This window comes from Poecilia reticulata, chromosome 3, assembly GCF_904066995.2.
Source record: "Poecilia reticulata chromosome 3, P_reticulata-male-v2, whole genome shotgun sequence".
NCBI classification, from domain to species: domain Eukaryota; kingdom Metazoa; phylum Chordata; class Actinopteri; order Cyprinodontiformes; family Poeciliidae; genus Poecilia; species Poecilia reticulata.
In genome coordinates, this window is record NC_088832.1 from 36,281,932 (window position 1) to 36,305,821 (window position 23,890).

General features: G+C 59.2%; 1 protein-coding gene and 1 long non-coding RNA gene across 2 annotated transcripts; one reads left to right on the top strand and one right to left on the bottom strand.

Moving 5' to 3' along the window:
• The first annotated feature begins 222 nt into the window (after positions 1–222).
• On the top strand, positions 223–2,057 carry cebpa (CCAAT enhancer binding protein alpha). The gene has a single exon (XM_008402072.3). The coding sequence runs from the start codon at positions 402–404 to the stop codon at positions 1,308–1,310; it is 909 nt and encodes a 302-aa protein (XP_008400294.1). The 5' UTR covers positions 223–401; the 3' UTR covers positions 1,311–2,057.
• A 240-nt stretch (positions 2,058–2,297) lies between these two features.
• Positions 2,298–23,890, bottom strand: LOC103460083 (uncharacterized). Its single transcript, XR_532852.3, has 5 exons — positions 23,465–23,890; positions 3,450–3,551; positions 3,141–3,318; positions 2,570–2,822; positions 2,298–2,367 (listed from the first exon to the last, which is right to left on the bottom strand). It is a non-coding gene; the product is annotated as an uncharacterized LOC103460083 (long non-coding RNA).

A 23,890-nucleotide genomic window follows, 5' to 3' on the forward strand; every position in this document is an offset into this window, starting at 1 on the left:
AATAGGTTCGGTTCTGAATGGGTTCGGTTCTGACTCCGGGTCTCTGCTGGAGCGGGTCTGGAGATTAATGGTTCAAGCGCAGAGGAGCAGCGAGAGGAGAGTTAATGTCCGTGGGGTGTGTGTGTGTGTGTGTGTGTGTGTGTGTGTGTGTGTGTGTGTGTGTGTGTGTGTGTGTGTGTGTGTGTGCTCCGCCCCGCCCACTCCCTCCTCCTATAAAGCCTGGCTGTGACAGCTCAGAGGTTACTGAGCAGCAGGAATCGGCCCCGCAGCTTCACGCAGCTCCTCTCCACGCCACGCAGAGCCTCGTCACGCTCAGCGTCCCGCCAGCTGGTCTCACCTGAGCTCGTCACCTGCGCGGTCCTCCGTGCCTCACCCTGGATTCGCGGAGCGCCTCGCCATGCATGCCGGGCTTTAGGTTCTCCATGGAGCTCTCCAACCTGTACGAGGCGGCGCCGCGGCCCCTGATGAGCAGCCTGACCCACGGCCAGCAGCCCCCCTCCGGCTACAGAGACCCGGCGGACCTCGGCGGGGACATCGGAGACAACGAGACCTCCATCGACCTGAGCGCCTACATCGACCCGTCGGCGTTCAACGACGACTTCCTGGCCGACCTGTTCCACCACGGCGCGCGGCAGGACAAGCTGAAGATGATGAGCGGGGACTTCGACTCCGCGGCCCCGCAGCAGCTCTACATGTCCGGCTACATGGACTCCAAGATGGAGCCCTTCTACGAGCACAACCCGCCGCGCATCCGCCCGGTGGCCATCAAGCAGGAGCCGCGGGACGACGAGGACCTGAACCTCAGCCTGCCGCCGTCCTACCACCACCCGCACCCCCACCCGCACTCCCAGTACTCCCAGCACCACCAGCCTCCGCCGCCGCAGCAGCAGCAGATGCCGCACCTGCAGTACCAGATCGCGCACTGCGCGCAGACAACCATGCACCTCCAGCCGGGACACCCGACCCCGCCGCCGACCCCGGTGCCCAGCCCGCACCACCCGCACCAGCACCCGCAGCAGGGCGGCCTGAAGCTGCTGGAACACCAGCGGGGGGGCGGGAAGTCCAAGAAGCACGTCGACAAGAGCAGCCCGGAGTACCGGCTGCGCCGCGAGCGCAACAACGTGGCGGTGCGCAAGAGCCGCGACAAGGCGAAGATGCGCAACCTGGAGACGCAGCACAAGGTGGTGGAGCTGACGGCCGACAACGAGCGGCTGCGGCGCCGCGTGGAGCACCTGAGCCGGGAGCTGGACACGCTGCGGGGCATCTTCCGGCAGCTGCCCGACGGATCCTTCAAGCCGCTGGGCAGCTGAGGCGCGCGGGCCTGGAACTGGACCCGAACTGGACCGGAACCCGATGGATTACCTGGCAGCTGAGCTTCACCGGGACATCCGGGACATCCGGGCCGGTTCTCCTCCAGCAGCTACCAAACGAACCAAAGCGCACAAACTGAGACTGGAAGCAGCTTTGGTTCGATTCCGGACGTGTTTCTCACCGAACCGGACCCAGAACCTGTTACTGGACCACCTTCCCACTGCATGAGCTGGACCGAACCGGACTCACCATGGCGGTTCCGTCCGGCATTTGTGCCTTTCTGACGGTTTAAAACTGAACCTGCAGCTCTGCTCCTCCTGTGCCTTATCCCTCCAGAACCGAACCGAACCGGTCCAGGTTAACCATCTCCATGCAGTCAGCTGCACCAGAACTGTAAGGAGGCTGGTTCTGGCTCCGCCGAACCCCCTCAGACTGGACCCGAACCTGCGCTCTCATGCACCTTGTCCCAGACATGACGGTACTGACCCGGTACCGATCCGGACTAAACAGAACGTTCTGCTCTAACTGTGAACTGGGCGGCTCTTCCTCTCCTCCAGTGAGTCATCCTCACTCAGTGCCTTCCGACCGTGACCTTTGACCCGCTCCGTTCGGAACCGAGGAAGCAGCACTTTGTTCGAACCTTCGTGACCCAAATGTAAAATAATTCTCTATATAAATGAATATATGAATGAATATGAAATACCAAAAACCTGCAGCATTGTAATAAAGCAGCTTGTTTCATCTCATCTCCTGTTTCTGTGCTGGAATCTCCAGATTAAAGATAATCCAGATTATCGATCACTGATGAGGCCCAAGCTGCGGCCCGGGGGCCATTTGTGGGCCAGAACTGTGTGTTTACTCATCAGGTGAAATTATTTCCCACATTAGTTTGAAATGAAAAAAATTATCATTTTAATAACTAACAATAAACAGAACCATCTTTTTTCAGAGACTTTCACTGAAAAACAGACTTTGTTGCAGACAATCATCTTTAATCATCTTTAATCCCGTTTCTTAATCATGGCGGAAGCAGCCGACCGGATCCGGTTTCACTTTCTGTTAAAACATATCAAATCAGATCAATAAGAATCATCAGACGGCTGGATTTGATTTTTCTACATTATTTTCTTGGCCCTTTTGTTTTGCTGATGACATCAGAGGTTCTGATGCTTCTGATTGGTTGTAGTGAAATTCCTTTTCCTGCTTCCAAACCGCTAGGCCCCGCCCACTTCCTGCAGAAACACCTGAAGAAACTCACCTGTCTCATTCTGACGGGTTTTTATCTTCTGATGCAAACAGATCAGATCAAATCCACCACTGAAAGCGGCCCGCATCACCACTCCTCCACCGCCGTGCTCACAGTCTCAGGTGTTTCTGCTTCCTTCCATTCAGTAGACTTTTTCCCAGAAGCCTCGGCTCTGCTCGCCTCGGTCCGGCGGCCATCTTGTTTCTAGAGAAAAGAGGCTTTATGTGTCGTGACCTTTGACCTTTAGCCTGCTACCTGAGGCCATCTGAGAATAGAACCAGGAGAATCCAGGATTAGGAGAATAAAATCAGAACAGGGTAAAAATATTAGATGTTATTTAAATAAAACAGGACTGAGAGCAGAAAAATCTTAGATTATAACCAGGATTAAAGCGAGACACAACCTGGATTAACCAAGAAGAAGAAAAGCAGATTAATAATCTATAAAAGTCCAGATTGAATCAGGATTAGAGGAAAAATAATAAAAATATCAGCATAAAATCATCCAGAACCGGACAGAACAACTGAACCTGGATTAAACCAGGATATAATCTGGAGGAAATCCAGATTATATCAGTTCATACCTGTATTCTAGAGGAGCTCAGTACCGAACCAGAACCAGAACCAGAACCTGAGCAGCTCTGGTTCATTCTCACGACTTCGCTAAATAAAAACAGCAGATTTCCCAAAAATGTAAATCCTCTCATCAGAGACGGATCAGAACCAGAACCAGAACCATCAGCTGATTTATGGGTTTCTGTGCTGAAAAGGAAGAAAACATGTGTTAGAGGAGAACCGGGCCAAACCCGAGCGCCGAGCGGGTCCAGATCAAAAGTTCTGATAAGACTGGCCGTTTGGCTGGGAGCCGGCGAGGAAGAGGAGGAGGAAGATACCGGGAATAAAGCTGAGAACTCCTGATTCCCTCTGGATCCGACCTGGACGGATCCGGATCCCAGCAGAACCTCTCAGCGCGGCGGTCCGAACATCTGCAGGTTCTGTTCAGTAAAACACAAAACTTCATTCCTGAGTAGCTGAAGGTTTTCAGCCCCGCAGGTTAAACCTGAGAAGGAAGTGATTAATTATTGATTAGCTGATCAATAACCAGATGCTAACGGTGGTTAGCAGGTTTTCTCCAGGAAGGTTTTTAGATCCTCCAGGTGCCGAAGAATTGATTCTGAATTAGCTGATTAGTTGTTTCAGTTCTCATGGTGGTCGGATCAGAACCGGTTCTGGTACCAGATCCGACCCTCCTCTCACTGGGCTGTAACTCTCTGTGGTTCTGGCCCGACCCGTCTCGGACCTGTAGCGGGGTTCTTGGCGCGAGGCCGGCCATGTTGGCCGCTCGCTCTTCCTGTGCATGGAAGACATTATCCTGTTAGCGGCTGGAACGCTTCCCCGCTTTCATTCCCTGCTCCTTTCCAGGTTCTGAGCTGAATCCCACACCGGGCCAGAACCAGGGTCCAGGCCCGGCTGGCTGGACTTCAGGGGGAATAATCCTCTCTCACGATCCGAGGAGCTGAAGCTGCTGACAGGATGAGGCTCCATCAGCAAGGAGGAAACCCGCTGTTGATCACCACTGTTAGCATCACCGCTGTTAGCATCACTACAGTTAGCATCACTACAGTTAGCATCACTACAGTTAGCATCACTGCTGTTAGCATCACTACAGTTAGCATCACTGCTGTTAGCATCACTACAGTTAGCATCACTGCTGTTAGCATCACTACAGTTAGCATCACCGCTGTTAGCATCACTACAGTTAGCATCACTACAGTTAGCATCACTGCTGTTAGCATCACTACAGTTAGCATCACTGCTGTTAGCATCAGTACAGTTAGTATCACTTCAGTTAGCGTCACTACAGTTAGCATCACCACTGTTAGCATCCCTACAGTTAGCATCACTACAGTTAGCGTCACTACAGTTAGCATCACCACTGTTAGCATCACTACAGTTAGCATCACCACTGTTAGCATCACTACAGTTATCATCCCTGCTGTTAGCATCACTACAGTTAGCATCACCGCTGTTAGCATCACCACTGTTAGCATCACTACAGTTATCATCCCTGCTGTTAGCATCACTACAGTTAGCATCACCGTTGTTAGCATTATTCCTGTCAGTTTGCCTATCAATATATTTATTGATAGCTTGGTGAATGTTGGCAGTAGCTCCTTCTTTCTGTTTCCAGTTTGACTCCAATTTTCTCGTCGGTGAATTTTCAGGAATTCAGAACCTGAACTTTTCAGTTCACACCAGGATTTGCAAAGTCTGAAGTTAATCTGGAGGTTCAGGACAACCAAACCAGGTTCTACTGGTCCGACCCGGCTGGTTCTGGACTCAGATCAGTTCTAACCTCAGTGTTAAAGACGTTTCTCCTGAACTGGACCTGCAGCCTGAACCGGACCGGGTTCCCAGCCTTGGTACCGGGTCGGCGAGGCGCTCTCTGCAGCAGAACATGTGATGCTGTTTGTTTCAGAGTCCTGGTTTCGTTGACACGCGGTGAGTCCGAGGCCCGGTTCGCCTATCTGCTCTGTTTGGCCAGGGTTGAACATTAACCAGAACTTTTCACTCTGCTGAGAGGACAGGCGGTTCTGTCCCATTTTGTCCTCTGGATGTGTCCCCTCCCTCAGACCACAGGGTCTGCAGTTCTGGACCGGGTCCAGAATCACCGGATCTAATGCACTGGTTAGTCCTGGTTGAGCAGAAGTCCGGTCCGGTCCAACTAGCTCAAAGTGTACAGACAGCACTGCTAATGCAGAACGCAGCAGGTCTTGAAGTGCCAGCAGGGTCAGTCCCACAGCATGATGCTTCTGCTGCCTCCAAACAGCATGTATGTGGATACATGAACCGAATTGGCACAGACATTCCCAGGGCTTTGGGAAAACCATCGGCTAATGAAGCATTCAAGATGGCCGCCAAGTTTTCAAGATGGCTCTCAAGGGCAATTTAATTATGCACTAAATTTGTCAATATTTATCACAGATGTCAAATGACGCATAACTAGACCAATAGAAATCATATTTACTGACATGTTGTTAATTTTATATCTCAAATTAGATGAGTGTTTGGTGTCAAATCATAACCTATTTTGAACTGTAGAAATCATATATTTTCAAAATGGCCTCTATAAAAAAGTCTTAAAATTAGGCTCAAAGTGTCACAACTTATTCCTTAAAAAGAATCTTAGACCCACTAAACACATGAACAGTTAGCAGGAGCTAACGCCAACCATGAAGACGAATGTCTCTCTTCTTCTCCTTCCAGTTTGGTGAAACTCGCTGCCAGCAAAGGTTCTGGTTCTGGTTCTGCTGCATTAAAGTTTATGAACAGGCCGACCAAACGGCCAAACAGGTCATGAAACCTGGAACATCTTACAGCAGTAACTGGTTCAAAAGGCTGGAAAAAGTCTTAAAATTCAAGTGGCTGATGGGAAATATGAAAAACACGTGAGTGTTAGCATTAGCATGCTAATGCTAACAGCTAATGCTAACACCTCAGTGATGGGCAGCAACACCAGCGGAACAGCTTCATAACTGGATCTGGATCTCTGAAGACATGCAGCGCGGTTCTGATGTCTGCTGGACGTTGGTGAGAAGGTCCAACCCGACCTGCTGGTTATCTGCCAACAGCAGGTTCTGGTTCTGAACCCGTGGGATCCAGATGTTTGGGATCAGAGAACCCAAAAGGAGCGGTCCGGTCGGATATCCTGTTTACAGCAGACGGAGCCGTAAACAGTCCAGCAGAACATCTGGATCTTCTCCGTCTGAAGGTCCACTTTCTGAACCGAGACAAACAGAACTTTACAGAGGAGATGCATCTGCTGGTCTGAAGAACTCCTGGTTCTGTTACTGGTTCTGGTAGAAGGGCAGCAGTTCAGACCTGAAAGGAAATCCTTCATTTCACTTTACAGATAGAAATCTGAAAAGTGTGGAGTGCCGCTGTGCAGAAGCAGCTTCAGCTGCAGCCAACGAACGTCTGCAGACCAGAAGTTCTGTGTTTTTCAGGTCCGGTCAGAACCCGTCTGTCAGCATGAAGATCAGAACCAAAGCATCAGTCTGGGAACGGGTTCAGACCCGTCTGAGGTTCTCCAGAGAACCTCAGGAGAACCCGGACCCACACCTGGACCAGAGTCTCCCGGGAGCCCGACCCACCAGAACCACTTCAACAATGCCAGAAGCAGGTGCAGAAGAACCAGAACATCTGGCGCGCTGAGGGCCTCACTGCCTCAGCTAAGGTCAAAGGTCACGATACGACAATGAGAAAGAGGATCTACTGACTGAAGGAAAAAGAACTGAAACTAAAATCTGGATCCAAACACAAAAGAACCGAACAGAAAGGAACGACCCGAACGACCCGACTAATGTAACCAGAACCAGAGAACTTCATCCTGGAGGAAACTGAACCTCCCAGGTGACGTCATCCAAACAGAGCTGCTGCTGAACCTGAGCTCGTTCGGTCCGGTGCCGGTCCGGTGCCGGTCCGGTGCCGGTCCGGTGCCGGTCCGGTGCCGGTCCGCTTCAACCCGACTCCGGTCTGTTGTCTATAAAGTCTGGTTCACTTGGTGAGGTGTGAACGCTAACCGACCTCTGACCTCTGGTCCGCCAGACCTCGGTCTGGGTTCGGTTTGAATGTGCGGACCGGAGGCCGCTCCAAAAGCAGGAAGTGGACGACTGTGCAAGGCATTCTGGGTAAATCCAACCAAAGCTAACATGCTAGCCTAGCGCTAGCAGCAGAAATCCTCCAACCGCTAAAATCCTCCATCTTGTTTCCATCTGGTGAAACAGGAAGTTGCTCTCAGTGTCTTCAGTGGTTCTTGGTGCAGCGCCCCCACAGGCCAGGAGGGGAACAGGTTGGTTTGACTCAGAGCAGCTGGAGGTGTTAAATGTTTTGGTCTCACATGAACTGAGCCTCGCAGAGAAAATGTCCCAAATGTTTCTGCTGACTGTTTTCCAGAAGATCCTTTGGATCTCATAAATGTGTGAGGAGGTCTGCTGCCAGAACCAGCCGGCCCCAACAAGCTGCAAACATCTTGGGAAGTAGCAGGAAGCTAAAGCGTCTAAACGCTGAGCGCTTCCTGCCGTGGCGGCGCGGCGCAGGACGTGTCTGGAGGCGCTCCAGGACCCGCTGCGAGCTCAACGGGTGAATAAAGGTTCAGAATCTGAGTGCGGGTCCAGTTCAGAGCAGAATCTGATAACTGCTCAGATTCAGCGTTAATAATTCACAGGACTGAGGCTCTGCAGCAACGGCTCATTGCAGCTCCTGTGAGGCTGCTGGCAGCAGCTGCTGCAGGGAAAACAGCCGCACCGCTCCAGAACCGCTCCAGAACCGCTCCAGGTCCAGAGGGTGGGAAGAACCGGTGGAGCCGCAGCGCCGCCAGGCTCTCTGCTGTGATACCATCTCTGAGTGACCCTGAACACACCGCGATGCGTTCAAGCGCCTGCCAGAAAGAAGAAGCAGCTTCAGAAGTCCAGGTTTTAAAACAGAACCGGAACCGGTTTCATTCAGCCTGCGGTGGGCCGGAGAGTCTGGGCCGAGTCCTTCCGGTCAGGTCCCACAAGCCTCTTCCACCAGAACCAGAACCCAGAACCAAACGATTCCAGTGAAAGAGTTCTGATCCAGTCAGAACCAACGAGTCTGTTCCAGGTTCCAGTCTGGTTCCGGTCCAGGAACCAAGTTGTTGCAATCAGCAACAAAGTTCTGATCAGGAGACTCTGACCGGTTCTGCTCTGCTCTGAAACCAGGACTAGTTCTGATCAACAATATTGGGTCAGAACCAGCCGGTCCTGGTGGGAGCAGAACCAGCGAGTCTAGATCAGCCAGTACAGGCCTTGGACTGGGAGGACTGGTTCTGGTTCTGGTTCTGAGACTTGGAGTAAAACATGAAGAGGTTTCAGTTATCTGTTTCTTGAGGTTCTGGAGGTCCAGATGGTTCTGATGCCATCCAGGCTCCGCCCCCTGCCTCCTGCTGCGCCTCTGCTGCAGCTGAGCAGGAAGCTGAATGAGGAAGCAGCCGGCTTCCCAGCATGCCGCGGGGCTGACAGGTCACTGCGGTGGACGCGTCATGACTCAGCAGTTTGGCTCAAACCAAACGCCGAGTTCCCACGAAGTGATGAAGAGGAAGGCCGGAGAGACGAAGGCTTCTAATTGGTTCTGATGCCATGTGGTCAGGACAGCTGCAGCTCAGACTCAACTGTCCTCCATGTCCCTCACCGGTCCAGCAGCTGGACGGACGGACGTCCAGCAGCTGGACTCTGTGTGACGGTGAAAGCTGCGGGTTTCTGCACTCTGCTTCTCTTCCTCTTTCTGCTTTTTGCATATTTAAACTTCTTCTAAATTTCTGTAGAAAAACAAGGTTGAGACGAGCAGAAACGTCTCTGATGTCTCCGATGTGTCCAATGTGTCCAATGTGTCCTCGTGTCTCAAAGTCGTCACATCAACAGAATCAGCTGATTCCTACGTTCATCTGGCTTTTTGTCCCCTGTAGGCTTCGGTCCAGGTCCTGGTGCTGCAGCGTCATCCAGGGACAGGAGGACAGCTGTCCAATCCTGAGTCAGGAGGACAGCTGTCCAATCCTGAGTCAGGAGGACAGCTGTCCAATCCTGTGTCAGGAGGACAGGACCTGCAGCTGCAGGAAAATCCTCAATAAATAATCAATAATCAATGATGTTGTGCATCTGCAGCAGCAGAGCTGCAGGGGATTCATTCCATTTAAACTTCAGCACTAAAGAGGGAAAGTTTGTGGTAAAAGGTTGTTGAGCTGCTGCAGACGTTACAGGGCAAGTTCTGCTGGGTTCTGACCCGATTCAGCTGCTGGGAGGAAGGAGGTTCTGCTGGGATCATTCAGCTTCCCTGAAGCAAGGACAGCCTGCAGGCTGCGACCTCATCATGTCCGCACCGGGTCGGGTCCATGCAGCCGGTTCTGAACCGGTGAATGGAGCTGCAGGCCCAGCGGCTGAGCTGGCAGCAGATCCATGGCGTCAGGCGGCGTCAGGCGGCGCATGGCGTCAGGCTGCGCATGGCGTCAGGCTGCGCATGGCGTCAGGCTGCGCATGGCGTCAGGCTGGGCGTCAGGCGGCGCATGGCGTCAGGCTGCGCATGGCGTCAGGCGGCGCATGGCGTCAGGCGGCGTCAGGCGGCGCATGGCGTCAGGCGGCGTCAGGCGGCGCATGGCGTCAGGCTGCGCATGGCGTCAGGCGGCGTCAGGCGGCGCATGGCGTCAGGCGGCGCATGGCGTCAGGCGGCGCATGGCGTCAGGCGGCGTCAGGCGGCGCATGGCGTCAGGCGGCGTCAGGCGGCGCATGGCGTCAGGCGGCGCATGGCGTCAGGCTGCGCATGGCGTCAGGCTGCGCATGGCGTCAGGCGGCGCATGGCGTCAGGCGGCGCATGGCGTCAGGCTGCGCATGGCGTCAGGCTGCGCTTGGCGTCAGGCTGTGCATGGCGTCAGGTGGCGCTTGGCGTCAGGCTGCGCATGGCGTCAGGCTGCGCTTGGCGTCAGGCTGTGCATGGCGTCAGGCGGCGCTTGGCGTCAGGCTGCGCATGGCGTCAGACGGCGCATGGCGTCAGGCTGCGCTTGGCGTCAGGCTGCGCATGGCGTCAGGCGGCGCATGGCGTCAGGTGGCGCATGGCATCAGGCTGCGCTTGGCGTCAGGCTGCGCATGGCGTCAGGTGGCGCATGGCGTCAGGCTGCGCATGGCATCAGGCTGCGCATGGCGTCAGGCGGTGCATGGCGTCAGGCTGCGCATGGCATCAGGCTGCGCATGGCGTCAGGTGGCGCATGGCGTCAGGCGGTGCATGGCGTCAGGCGGCAGATGGCGTCAGGCGGCAGATGGCGTCAGGCGGCAGATGGCGTCAGGCTGTGCATGGCGTCAGGCGGCGCATGGCGTCAGGCGGCGCATGGCGTCAGGCTGTGCATGGCGTCAGGCTGTGCATGGCGTCAGGCGGCGCATGGCGTCAGGCTGCGCATGGCGTCAGGCGGTGCATGGCGTCAGGCTGCGCATGGCGTCAGGCGGCAGATGGCGTCAGGCGGCAGATGGCGTCAGGCTGTGCATGGCGTCAGGCTGCGCATGGCGTCAGGCGGCAGATGGCGTCAGGCTGCGCATGGCGTCAGGCGGCAGATGGCGTCAGGCGGTGCATGGCGTCAGGCTGCGCATGGCGTCAGGCTGCGCATGGCGTCAGGCTGCGCATGGCGTCAGGTGGCGCATGGCGTCAGGTGGCGCATGGCGTCAGGCTGCGCATGGCGTCAGGTGGCGCATGGCGTCAGGTGGCGCATGGCGTCAGGCTGGCTGCGCATGGCGATGGCGTCAGGCGCATGCGTCAGGTGGCGCATGCATCAGGCGCATGGCGTCAGGTGGCGCATGGCAGGCGGCATGGCGTCAGGCTGCGCATGGCGTCAGGTGGCGCATGGCGTCAGGTGGCGCATGGCGTCAGACTGCGCATGGCGTCAGGTGGCAGATGGCGTCAGGTGGCAGATGGCGTCAGACGGCGCATGGCGTCAGGTGGCGCATGGCGTCAGGCGGCGCATGGCGTCAGGCGGCGCATGGCGTCAGGCGGCGCATGGCGTCAGGCGGCGCATGGCGTCAGGCGGCGCATGGCGTCAGGTGGCGCATGGCGTCAGGCGGCGCATGGCGTCAGGTGGCGCATGGCGTCAGGTGGCAGATGGCGTCAGGTGGCAGATGGCGTCAGACGGCGCATGGCGTCAGGTGGCGCATGGCGTCAGACTGCGCATGGCGTCAGGTGGCAGATGGCGTCAGGTGGCAGATGGCGTCAGACGGCGCATGGCGTCAGGTGGCGCATGGCATCAGGCTGCGCTTGGCGTCAGGCTGCGCATGGCGTCAGGTGGCGCATGGCGTCAGGCTGCGCATGGCATCAGGCTGCGCATGGCGTCAGGCGGTGCATGGCGTCAGGCGGCAGATGGCGTCAGGCGGCAGATGGCGTCAGGCGGCAGATGGCGTCAGGCTGTGCATGGCGTCAGGCTGCGCATGGCGTCAGGCGGTGCATGGCGTCAGGCGGCAGATGGCGTCAGGCGGCAGATGGCGTCAGGCTGTGCATGGCGTCAGGCTGCGCATGGCGTCAGGCGGCAGATGGCGTCAGGCTGCGCATGGCGTCAGGCGGCGCATGGCGTCAGGCTGCGCATGGCGTCAGGTGGCGCATGGCGTCAGGTGGCGCATGGCGTCAGGCTGCGCATGGCGTCAGGCTGCGCATGGCGTCAGGTGGCGCATGGCGTCAGGTGGCGCATGGCGTCAGGCTGCGCATGGCGTCAGGTGGCAGATGGCGTCAGACGGCGCATGGCGTCAGGTGGCGCATGGCGTCAGGCTGCGCATGGCGTCAGGTGGCGCATGGCGTCAGGCGGCGCATGGCGTCAGAAGGTGCATGGCGTCAGGCTGCGCATGGCGTCAGGTGGCGCATGGCGTCAGGTGGCGCATGGCGTCAGACTGCGCATGGCGTCAGGTGGCAGATGGCGTCAGGTGGCAGATGGCGTCAGACGGCGCATGGCGTCAGGTGGCGCATGGCGTCAGGCTGCGCATGGCGTCAGGTGGCGCATGGCGTCAGGTGGCAGATGGCGTCAGGTGGCAGATGGCGTCAGACGGCGCATGGCGTCAGGTGGCGCATGGCGTCAGACTGCGCATGGCGTCAGGTGGCAGATGGCGTCAGGTGGCAGATGGCGTCAGACGGCGCATGGCGTCAGGTGGCGCATGGCATCAGGCTGCGCTTGGCGTCAGGCTGCGCATGGCGTCAGGTGGCGCATGGCGTCAGGCTGCGCATGGCATCAGGCTGCGCATGGCGTCAGGCGGTGCATGGCGTCAGGCGGCAGATGGCGTCAGGCGGCAGATGGCGTCAGGCGGCAGATGGCGTCAGGCTGTGCATGGCGTCAGGCTGCGCATGGCGTCAGGCGGTGCATGGCGTCAGGCGGCAGATGGCGTCAGGCGGCAGATGGCGTCAGGCTGTGCATGGCGTCAGGCTGCGCATGGCGTCAGGCGGCAGATGGCGTCAGGCTGCGCATGGCGTCAGGCGGCAGATGGCGTCAGGCTGCGCATGGCGTCAGGCTGCGCATGGCGTCAGGCGGCAGATGGCGTCAGGCGGTGCATGGCGTCAGGCTGCGCATGGCGTCAGGCTGCGCATGGCGTCAGGCTGCGCATGGCGTCAGGTGGCGCATGGCGTCAGACTGCGCATGGCGTCAGGTGGCAGATGGCGTCAGACGGCGCATGGCGTCAGGTGGCGCATGGCATCAGGCTGCGCATGGCGTCAGGCGGCAGATGGCGTCAGGCGGCGCATGGCGTCAGGCTGCGCATGGCGTCAGGCGGCAGATGGCGTCAGGCTGCGCATGGCGTCAGGCTGCGCATGGCGTCAGGCGGCAGATGGCGTCAGGCGGCGCATGGCGTCAGGCTGCGCATGGCGTCAGGTGGCGCATGGCGTCAGACTGCGCATGGCGTCAGGTGGCAGATGGCGTCAGACGGCGCATGGCGTCAGGTGGCGCATGGCATCAGGCTGCGCATGGCGTCAGGTGGCGCATGGCGTCAGGCGGCGCATGGCGTCAGAAGGTGCATGGCGTCAGGCTGCGCATGGCGTCAGGTGGCGCATGGCGTCAGGTGGCGCATGGCGTCAGACTGCGCATGGCGTCAGGTGGCAGATGGCGTCAGACGGCGCATGGCGTCAGGTGGCGCATGGCGTCAGGCTGCGCATGGCGTCAGGTGGCGCATGGCGTCAGGTGGCGCATGGCGTCAGACTGCGCATGGCGTCAGGCGGCAGATGGCGTCAGGCTGCGCATGGCGTCAGGCTGCGCATGGCGTCAGGCGGCAGATGGCGTCAGGCGGTGCATGGCGTCAGGCTGCGCATGGCGTCAGGCTGCGCATGGCGTCAGGCTGCGCATGGCGTCAGGCTGCGCATGGCGTCAGGTGGCGCATGGCGTCAGGTGGCGCATGGCGTCAGACTGCGCATGGCGTCAGGTGGCAGATGGCGTCAGACGGCGCATGGCGTCAGGTGGCGCATGGCATCAGGCTGCGCATGGCGTCAGGTGGCGCATGGCGTCAGGCGGCGCATGGCGTCAGAAGGTGCATGGCGTCAGGCTGCGCATGGCGTCAGGTGGCGCATGGCGTCAGGTGGCGCATGGCGTCAGACTGCGCATGGCGTCAGACTGCGCATGGCGTCAGGTGGCAGATGGCGTCAGACGGCGCATGGCGTCAGGTGGCGCATGGCGTCAGGCTGCGCATGGCGTCAGGTGGCGCATGGCGTCAGGTGGCGCATGGCGTCAGACTGCGCATGGCGTCAGGTGGCAGATGGCGTCAGACGGCGCATGGCGTCAAGCGGCGCTTGGCGTCAGGCGACGCATGGCATCAGGTGGCGCTTGGCGTCAAGCGGCGCTTGGGGTCAGGCGCGCTTGGCGTCAGGCGGCGCATGGCGTCAAGCGGCGCTTGGGGTCCGGCGCGCTTGGCGTCAGGCTGTGCATGGCGTCAGGTGGCGCATGGCGTCAGGCGGTGCATGGCGTCAGGCTGTGCATGGCGTCAGGCGGCTCTTGGCGTCAGGCGGTGCATGGCGTCAGGCTGCGCATGGCGTCAGGTGGCGCATGGCGTCAGGCTGCGCATGGCGTCAGGTGGCGCTTGGCGTCAGGCTGCGCATGGCGTCAGGCGGCGCTTGGCGTCAGGCTGTGCATGGCGTCAGGCGGCGCATGGCGTCAGGCTGTGCATGGCGTCAGGCGGCTCTTGGCGTCAGGCGGTGCATGGCGTCAGGCTGCGCATGGCGTGAGGTGGCGCATGGCGTCAGGCTGCGCATGGCGTCAGGTGGCGCTTGGCGTCAGGCGGCGCTTGGCGTCAGGCTGCGCATGGCGTCAGGCGGCGCATGGCGTCAGGTGGCGCATGGCGTCAGGCTGTGCATGGCGTCAGGCGGCGCATGGCGTCAGGTGGCGCATGGCGTCAGGTGGCGCATGGCGTCAGGCGGCGCATGGCGTCAGGCGGCAGATGGCGTCAGGCTGTGCATGGCGTCAGGCTGCGCATGGCGTCAGGCGGTGCATGGCGTCAGGCTGCGCATGGCGTCAGGCGGCAGATGGCGTCAGGCGGCAGATGGCGTCAGGCTGTGCATGGCGTCAGGCTGCGCATGGCGTCAGGCGGCAGATGGCGTCAGGCGGTGCATGGCGTCAGGCTGCGCATGGCGTCAGATGGCGTCAGGCTGCGCATGGCGTCAGGCTGCGCATGGCGTCAGGCGGCAGATGGCGTCAGGCGGTGCATGGCGTCAGGCTGCGCATGGCGTCAGGCTGCGCATGGCGTCAGGTGGCGCATGGCGTCAGACTGCGCATGGCGTCAGGTGGCAGATGGCGTCAGACGGCGCATGGCGTCAGGTGGCGCATGGCATCAGGCTGCGCATGGCGTCAGGTGGCGCATGGCGTCAGGCGGCGCATGGCGTCAGAAGGTGCATGGCGTCAGGCTGCGCATGGCGTCAGGTGGCGCATGGCGTCAGGTGGCGCATGGCGTCAGACTGCGCATGGCGTCAGGTGGCAGATGGCGTCAGACGGCGCATGGCGTCAGGTGGCGCATGGCGTCAGGCTGCGCATGGCGTCAGGTGGCGCATGGCGTCAGGTGGCGCATGGCGTCAGACTGCGCATGGCGTCAGGCGGCAGATGGCGTCAGGCTGCGCATGGCGTCAGGCTGCGCATGGCGTCAGGCGGCAGATGGCGTCAGGCGGTGCATGGCGTCAGGCTGCGCATGGCGTCAGGCTGCGCATGGCGTCAGGCTGCGCATGGCGTCAGGCTGCGCATGGCGTCAGGTGGCGCATGGCGTCAGACTGCGCATGGCGTCAGGTGGCAGATGGCGTCAGACGGCGCATGGCGTCAGGTGGCGCATGGCATCAGGCTGCGCATGGCGTCAGGTGGCGCATGGCGTCAGGCGGCGCATGGCGTCAGAAGGCGCATGGCGTCAGGCTGCGCATGGCGTCAGGTGGCGCATGGCGTCAGGTGGCGCATGGCGTCAGACTGCGCATGGCGTCAGACTGCGCATGGCGTCAGGTGGCAGATGGCGTCAGACGGCGCATGGCGTCAGGTGGCGCATGGCGTCAGGCTGCGCATGGCGTCAGGTGGCGCATGGCGTCAGGTGGCGCATGGCGTCAGACTGCGCATGGCGTCAGGTGGCAGATGGCGTCAGACGGCGCATGGCGTCAAGCGGCGCATGGCGTCAAGCGGCGCTTGGCGTCAGGCGACGCATGGCATCAGGTGGCGCTTGGCGTCAAGCGGCGCTTGGGGTCAGGCGCGCTTGGCGTCAGGCGGCGCATGGCGTCAAGCGGCGCTTGGGGTCCGGCGCGCTTGGCGTCAGGCTGTGCATGGCGTCAGGTGGCGCATGGCGTCAGGCGGTGCATGGCGTCAGGCTGTGCATGGCGTCAGGCGGCTCTTGGCGTCAGGCGGTGCATGGCGTCAGGCTGCGCATGGCGTCAGGTGGCGCATGGCGTCAGGCTGCGCATGGCGTCAGGTGGCGCTTGGCGTCAGGCTGCGCATGGCGTCAGGCGGCGCTTGGCGTCAGGCTGTGCATGGCGTCAGGCGGCGCATGGCGTCAGGCTGTGCATGGCGTCAGGCGGCTCTTGGCGTCAGGCGGTGCATGGCGTCAGGCTGCGCATGGCGTCAGGTGGCGCATGGCGTCAGGCTGCGCATGGCGTCAGGTGGCGCTTGGCGTCAGGCGGCGCTTGGCGTCAGGCTGCGCATGGCGTCAGGCGGCGCATGGCGTCAGGTGGCGCATGGCGTCAGGCGGCGCATGGCGTCAGGCTGTGCATGGCGTCAGGCGGCGCATGGCGTCAGGTGGCGCATGGCGTCAGGTGGCGCATGGCGTCAGGCGGCGCATGGCGTCAGGCGGCAGATGGCGTCAGGCTGTGCATGGCGTCAGGCTGCGCATGGCGTCAGGCGGTGCATGGCGTCAGGCTGCGCATGGCGTCAGGCGGCAGATGGCGTCAGGCGGCAGATGGCGTCAGGCTGTGCATGGCGTCAGGCTGCGCATGGCGTCAGGCGGCAGATGGCGTCAGGCGGTGCATGGCGTCAGGCTGCGCATGGCGTCAGATGGCGTCAGGCTGCGCATGGCGTCAGGCTGCGCATGGCGTCAGGCGGCAGATGGCGTCAGGCGGTGCATGGCGTCAGGCTGCGCATGGCGTCAGGCTGCGCATGGCGTCAGGCTGCGCATGGCGTCAGGTGGCGCATGGCGTCAGACTGCGCATGGCGTCAGGTGGCAGATGGCGTCAGGCGGCGCATGGCGTCAGGCTGCGCATGGCGTCAGGTGGCGCATGGCGTCAGGCTGCGCATGGCGTGAGACGGCGCATGGCGTCAGGGGGCGGATGGCGTCAGACGGCGCATGGCGTCAGGGGGCATGGCGTCAGGTGCGCATGGCGTCAGGGGCATGGCGTCAGGTGGCGATGGCGTCAGGTGCGCATGGCGTCAGGCGGCAGATGGCGTCAGGCGGCGCATGGCGTCAGGCGGCGCATGGCGTCAGGCGGCAGATGGCGTCAGGCGGCGCATGGCGTCAGGCGGCGCATGGCGTCAGGCTGCGCATGGGTCAGGCTGCGCATGGCGTCAGGCTGCGCATGGCGTCAGGTGGCGCATGGCGTCAGACTGCGCATGGCGTCAGGTGGCAGATGGCGTCAGACGGCGCATGGCGTCAGGTGGCGCATGGCATCAGGCTGCGCATGGCGTCAGGTGGCGCATGGCGTCAGGCGGCGCATGGCGTCAGAAGGTGCATGGCGTCAGGCTGCGCATGGCGTCAGGTGGCGCATGGCGTCAGGCTGCGCATGGCGTCAGACTGCGCATGGCGTCAGACTGCGCATGGCGTCAGGTGGCAGATGGCGTCAGACGGCGCATGGCGTCAGGTGGCGCATGGCGTCAGGCTGCGCATGGCGTCAGGTGGCGCATGGCGTCAGGTGGCGCATGGCGTCAGACTGCGCATGGCGTCAGGTGGCAGATGGCGTCAGACGGCGCATGGCGTCAAGCGGCGCATGGCGTCAAGCGGCGCTTGGCGTCAGGCGACGCATGGCATCAGGTGGCGCTTGGCGTCAAGCGGCGCTTGGGGTCAGGCGCGCTTGGCGTCAGGCGGCGCATGGCGTCAAGCGGCGCTTGGGGTCAGGCGCGCTTGGCGTCAGGCTGTGCATGGCGTCAGGTGGCGCATGGCGTCAGGCGGTGCATGGCGTCAGGCTGTGCATGGCGTCAGGCGGCTCTTGGCGTCAGGCGGTGCATGGCGTCAGGCTGCGCATGGCGTCAGGTGGCGCATGGCGTCAGGCTGCGCATGGCGTCAGGTGGCGCTTGGCGTCAGGCTGCGCATGGCGTCAGGCGGCGCTTGGCGTCAGGCTGTGCATGGCGTCAGGCGGCGCATGGCGTCAGGCTGTGCATGGCGTCAGGCGGCTCTTGGCGTCAGGCGGTGCATGGCGTCAGGCTGCGCATGGCGTCAGGTGGCGCATGGCGTCAGGCTGCGCATGGCGTCAGGTGGCGCTTGGCGTCAGGCGGCGCTTGGCGTCAGGCGGCGCATGGCGTCAGGCGGCGCATGGCGTCAGGCGGCGCATGGCGTCAGGCTGTGCATGGCGTCAGGCGGCGCATGGCGTCAGGTGGCGCATGGCGTCAGGTGGCGCATGGCGTCAGGCGGCGCATGGCGTCAGGCGGCGCATGGCGTCAGGCGGCGCATGGCGTCAGGCGGCGCATGGCGTCAGGCGGCGCATGGCGTCAGGCGGCGCATGGCGTCAGGCGGCGCATGGCGTCAGGTGGCGCATGGCGTCAGGCTGTGCATGGCGTCAGGCTGTGCATGGCGTCAGGTGGCGCATGGCGTCAGGCGGTGCATGGCGTCAGGTGGCGCATGGCGTCAGGCTGCGCATGGCGTCAGGCTGCGCATGGCGTCAGGCTGCGCATGGCGTCAGGCTGCGCATGGCGTCAGGTGGCGCATGGCGTCAGGCGGCGCATGGCGTCAGGTGGCGCATGGCGTCAGGTGGCGCATGGCGTCAGGCTGTGCATGGCGTCAGGCTGCGCATGGCGTCAGGTGGCGCATGGCGTCAGGCTGCGCATGGCGTCAGGTGGCGCATGGCGTCAGGTGGCGCATGGCGTCAGGTGGCGCATGGCGTCAGGTGGCGCATGGCGTCAGGTGGCGCATGGCGTCAGGCGGCGCATGGCGTCAGACGGCGCATGGCGTCAGGCGGCGCTTGGCGTCAGGCTGCGCATGGCGTCAGGTGGCGCATGGCGTCAGGTGGCGCATGGCGTCAGGCGGTGCATGGCGTCAGGCGGCGCTTGGCGTCAGGCGGCGCTTGGCGTCAGGCGGCGCATGGCGTCAGGCTGCGCTTGGCGTCAGGCTGCTGGCGTCGCTCCGTTCTTCTTCACTTTGGGGTCAGAATCGTTCCCACTGACTGCGGCCGCATTTAATTAGCAGAAAGTCGTAACTGAACATCAGGTTTCCTCCAGCCGTGTCTTCAGTCAGAGGTTTCTTCAGCGCTGCTGTAACACAGACCTCTGCAGCTCTTTGCAGAACCTTGGCTGAGTTGCAGCAACATTTAATTTTTCGGAGCGACGGCAGCGCTGCAGGACGGAATCAGGTTTCCACATTTGTTTCAGCCTAAAAATAAAAACTGCTGCCTTCATCTCTTCCTGTTACTAAACCACCTCCGATGTTTCTGATGCATATCTGCGCATTCTGCTGCTTTAACGCGTCGCTGTGAAGAAGCTGCAGGAACCCTGAGCGGCTGGCAGCGGCCTGGCGCGAGGGGTCAGAGTTCAACGCAGAGTTTACCCAGGGAGGGGGGCCGTTAGCGCCGCTCAGGTCAAAGTCCCGCTGCCGGGCGCGTGCTGCCATGTTTATCTTGGGGGGCAGAGTCCAGGAGGGCTGACCTGCTGGGGGCGGAGCCTGTGGGCCGCTGTCACCTGGGGGTCAGTGGGTTTCTGCACACCTTTACGATCTACACAATCAACCTGGATACCAGGCTTTTACTTTGGCGGGTCCCCCTGCAGAAACAACCAATTTCAACCTGAAAATTTCTCTGGGATTGGAGCTTAAACCTGGAAACCTGGAAACCTGGAAACATGGAAACCTGGAAACATGGAAACATGGAAACCTGGAAACATGGAAACCTGGAAACATGGAAACATGGAAACCTGGAAACATGGAAACCTGGAAACATGGAAACATGGAAACCTGGAAACCTGGAAACATGGATACATGGATACATGGAAACATGGAAGACCAGAACCAAAGACCAGAGACCAGAACCTGAGAACAGAACCAGAACCAGAGACCAGAGACCAGAGACCAGAACCCAGAGACCAGAGACCAGAGACCAGAACCAGAGACCAGAACCAGAACCAGAACCAAAGACCAGAGACCAGAACCAGAACCAGAACCAGAGACCAGAACCTGAGAACAGAACCAGAACCAGAGACCAGAGACCAGAGACCAGAACCCAGAGACCAGAGACCAGAGAACCAAAGACCAGAGACCAGAACCAGAGACCAGAACCAGAACCAGAACCAAAGACCAGAGACCAGAACCTGAACCAGAACCAAAGACCAGAGACCAGAACCTGAACCAGAACCAGAGACCAGAACCTGAGAACAGAACCAGAACCAGAGACCAGAGACCAGAACCCAGAGACCAGAACCTGAACCAGAACCAAAGACCAGAACCAGAGACCAGAACCAGAACCAGAACCAAAGACCAGAGACCAGAACCTGAACCAGAACCAGAGACCAGAACCTGAGAACAGAACCAGAACCAGAGACCAGAGACCAGAACCCAGAGACCAGAGACCAGAGACCAGAACCAGAACCAGAACAGACCAGAACCAGAACCAGAGACCAGAACCTGAGAACAGAACCAGAACCAGAGACCAGAGACCAGAACCAGAGACCAGAACCAGAACCAGAGACCAGAACCAGAGACCAGAACCAGAGACCAGAACCAGAACCAGAGACTAGAACCAGAGACCAGAACCAGAGACCAGAACCAGAACCAGAGACCAGAACCAGAACCTGAACCAGAGACCAGAACCAGAGACCAGAACCAGAGACCAGAACCAGAACCAGAGACTAGAACCAGAGACCAGAACCAGAGACCAGAACCAGAACCAGAGACCAGAACCAGAGACCAGAACCAGAGACCAGAACCAGAACCAGAACCTGAACCAGAGACCAGAACCAGAGACCAGAACCAGATCCAGAACCTGAGAACAGAACCAGAACCAGAGACCAGAACCAGAAACCAGAGACCAGAACCAGAACCTGAACCAGAGAACAGAACCTGAGAACAGAACCAGAGACCAGAGACCAGAACCAGAACCTGAACCAGAGAACAGAACCTGAGAACAGAACCAGAACCAGAGACCAGAGACCAGAACCAGAACCTGAACCAGAGAACAGAACCTGAGAACAGAACCAGAACCAGAGACCAGAGACCAGAACCAGAGACCAGAACCAGAACCAGAACCAGAGACCAGAACCAGATCCAGAACCTGAGAACAGAACCAGAACCAGAGACCAGAACCAGAAACCAGAGACCAGAACCAGAACCAGAACCAGAACCAGAGAACAGAACCAGAGACCAGAACCAGAACCAGAACCAGACCAGAACCAGAACCAGAACCAGAAACCAGAGACCAGAACCAGAACCAGAACCAGAACCAGAGACCAGAACCAGAACCAGAACCAGAGACCAGAACCAGAACCAGAACCAGAGACCAGAACCAGAACCAGAGAACAGAACCAGAGACCAGAACCAGAACCAGAGACCAGAACCAGAACCAGAGACCAGAACCAGAGACCAGAACCAGAACCAGAACCAGAGACCAGAGACCAGAACCAGAACCAGAGACCAGAACCAGAACCAGAGACCAGAACCAGAACCAGAACCAGAGAACAGAACCAGAGACCAGAACCAGAGACCAGAACCAGAACCAGAGACCAGAGACCAGAACCAGAACCAGAACCAGAGACCAGAACCAGAACCAGAACCAGAGACCAGAACCAGAACCAGAACCAGAGACCAGAACCAGAACCAGAGACCAGAACCAGAACCAGAACCAGAACCAGAGACCAGAACCAGAACCAGAGACCAGAACCAGAGACCAGAACCAGAACCAGAACCAGAGACCAGAACCAGAACCAGAGACCAGAACCAGAACCAGAACCAGAACCAGAGACCAGAACCAGAACCAGAACCAGAACCAGAACCAGAACCAGAACCAGAACCAGAGACGGTTCTCCATGTGATGCGAAGCTGCAGGAATCTGTAAAACTGCATCTTCACCCTGAGCTCTGACTTACAGGCTGCAGACCTTATGAAGAGTTAACAGGCGATCTGTGTGTGTGTGTGTGTGTGTGTGTGTGTGTGTGTGTGTGTGTGTGTGTGTGTGTGTGTGTGTGTGTGTGTGTGTGTCGGCTGTGATTGATGGCATTGTTTAAAGCCAGGGAGGCTTTTGGAAAGCTTTGCTATTGTTTCAGCTCTTGGCAGGGAGGTTCCTAAGAAAAACAAGAGCAGGGAAGGAGGAGGAGGATGAGGATGAAGAGGATGAAGAGGATGAAGAGGGACGAATAAATATCAAGAATTAGAAAACAAAACAAGACTTGTCCTCACATTTGGAGGCCTGTCCGAGTGCTTGATGCCGAGTCCTCTGGGACCGCTCCGGTCCAACCCCCCGTCTCTGCCACCAACCAAACCACAGCTATCCGTGCCCACCCCACCAGAACCAGGCCCGGCCCGGCCCGGCCCGCAGGAGAGAGAAAACACACACCAGGAATGCACCAACACACCAGGCCCCTCTGCTGTTGTTCTGCTCGGTTCTGGTCACCCGGCCTGACCCAAACCACAGAATTTCTGATATTTGTGTGCGACCCCCCCCCCCAGCCTCAGGGAATGTTTGCTTTGAGCAAACTCGGTGCCGCAGGACTTGGCCGGTGGTCCGCAGGGCTGAGAGGCCCGCTGCAGAACGGACCGGGCCGGTTCTGCTGATCAGAACCTCATCAACCCGCCTCCATTGCAGGCTGGGCTCTGGTTCTGCTGCTTCATGGAGCTGTCCCAGAACCAGAACCAGAACCAGTCGCGCTGAGGAGGCCGCCCCTGGCAGCAGCTGGACGGACCAATCAGCACGCAGACAGCAGTGATCTCTGGGCCGGATCTGGGCTGATCCATTTCCTGCGTTTTGTTCTTTTGCATTAATTTCACTAAAACTATTATTAATAAAAACTGTGATCAAAGCGGAAATGAGGAATTTCTGCCCCAATAAATCGTGATACTCGCTCTGAGCCGATTCCTCATCGGCATCGTCTGGTTTAATAACTTCATATTTTAATCCTGAGCCTGCAGACGAACCTCCTGGCGCCACGTTGGGTCCCTAACAGGAAGTACCGCTGGTTCTGGAGCCATCTGATTGGCTGGCAGGTGTTAGCTTAGCGCTACACTGCCCCCTATGGGTCGGCATGTTTCAACAACGCTCAGGGCGGATCGGCTCTGTGGACGGAAACTTCTGGACTGATCAGAGAGAAACACGACATGAGACAGAGGCGTATAAAGTCAGGCTACATGCTGAGGAGCTCTCTGCCGTAAAGTGGACCGCTCTGGTTCTGGACTGACTGCAGGTCAGACCGGCCCGATTATCCACACATCCAGATGGTTTTTTCCTGGTTTAACTTCCTGAACCAGGAGGGAAACCAAGATGAAGTGATTCATAGAGAAGATCCCAGAGGATCAGCAGCTCCTTCATCCTCCCGCCCAGCAGTGAAGCTCTGTGTGTGTGTGTGTGTGTGTGTGTGTGTGTGTGTGTGTGTGTGTGTGTGTGTGTGTGTGTGTGTGTGTGTGTGTGTGTGTGTGTGTGTGTGTGTGTGTGCAGACGATCTAATGGGAGACAGGTGAATAACTGGTGGATTAAGGCGCCGCCCTCCGTCTGGATTGGCTGGGCGTGGACGAATGAATTAAAGTGTGATTACCTGCTCATTACGCCGCAGTGTGTTTAGGATTATCCTCTCTGGCGGCGAATTATCCCTGATTCCTGATGATTCCCGTGTCAGACTGCCAGACAACCTGGAAGCGGTTGCTAGGCAACACAACAACAATCAGGGTCTGTTTTATCAGAGACTCAAGAGGACGTCAAACCAACAAAAGTGTAAAGATGGGGAGCGGATGCTGCTGCAGGAGGCGTAACCATGGTAACCACGGCCCGCCAACGATGGAGGATAGTCCTGCCACCCTAACCCAGCCAGAGCAGGAAGTGGCTGTGAACTCAGAGGAACAGCAACAGTTGAGTCTGCAGACACAAACAAACAACAGACTGCGGCCAGCCGGAGCTTCTGAGCATGCTCAGGAATCCACCAATCACAGCCCAGCGCTGCTGAGCTGCAGGAACAGCTGCAGCA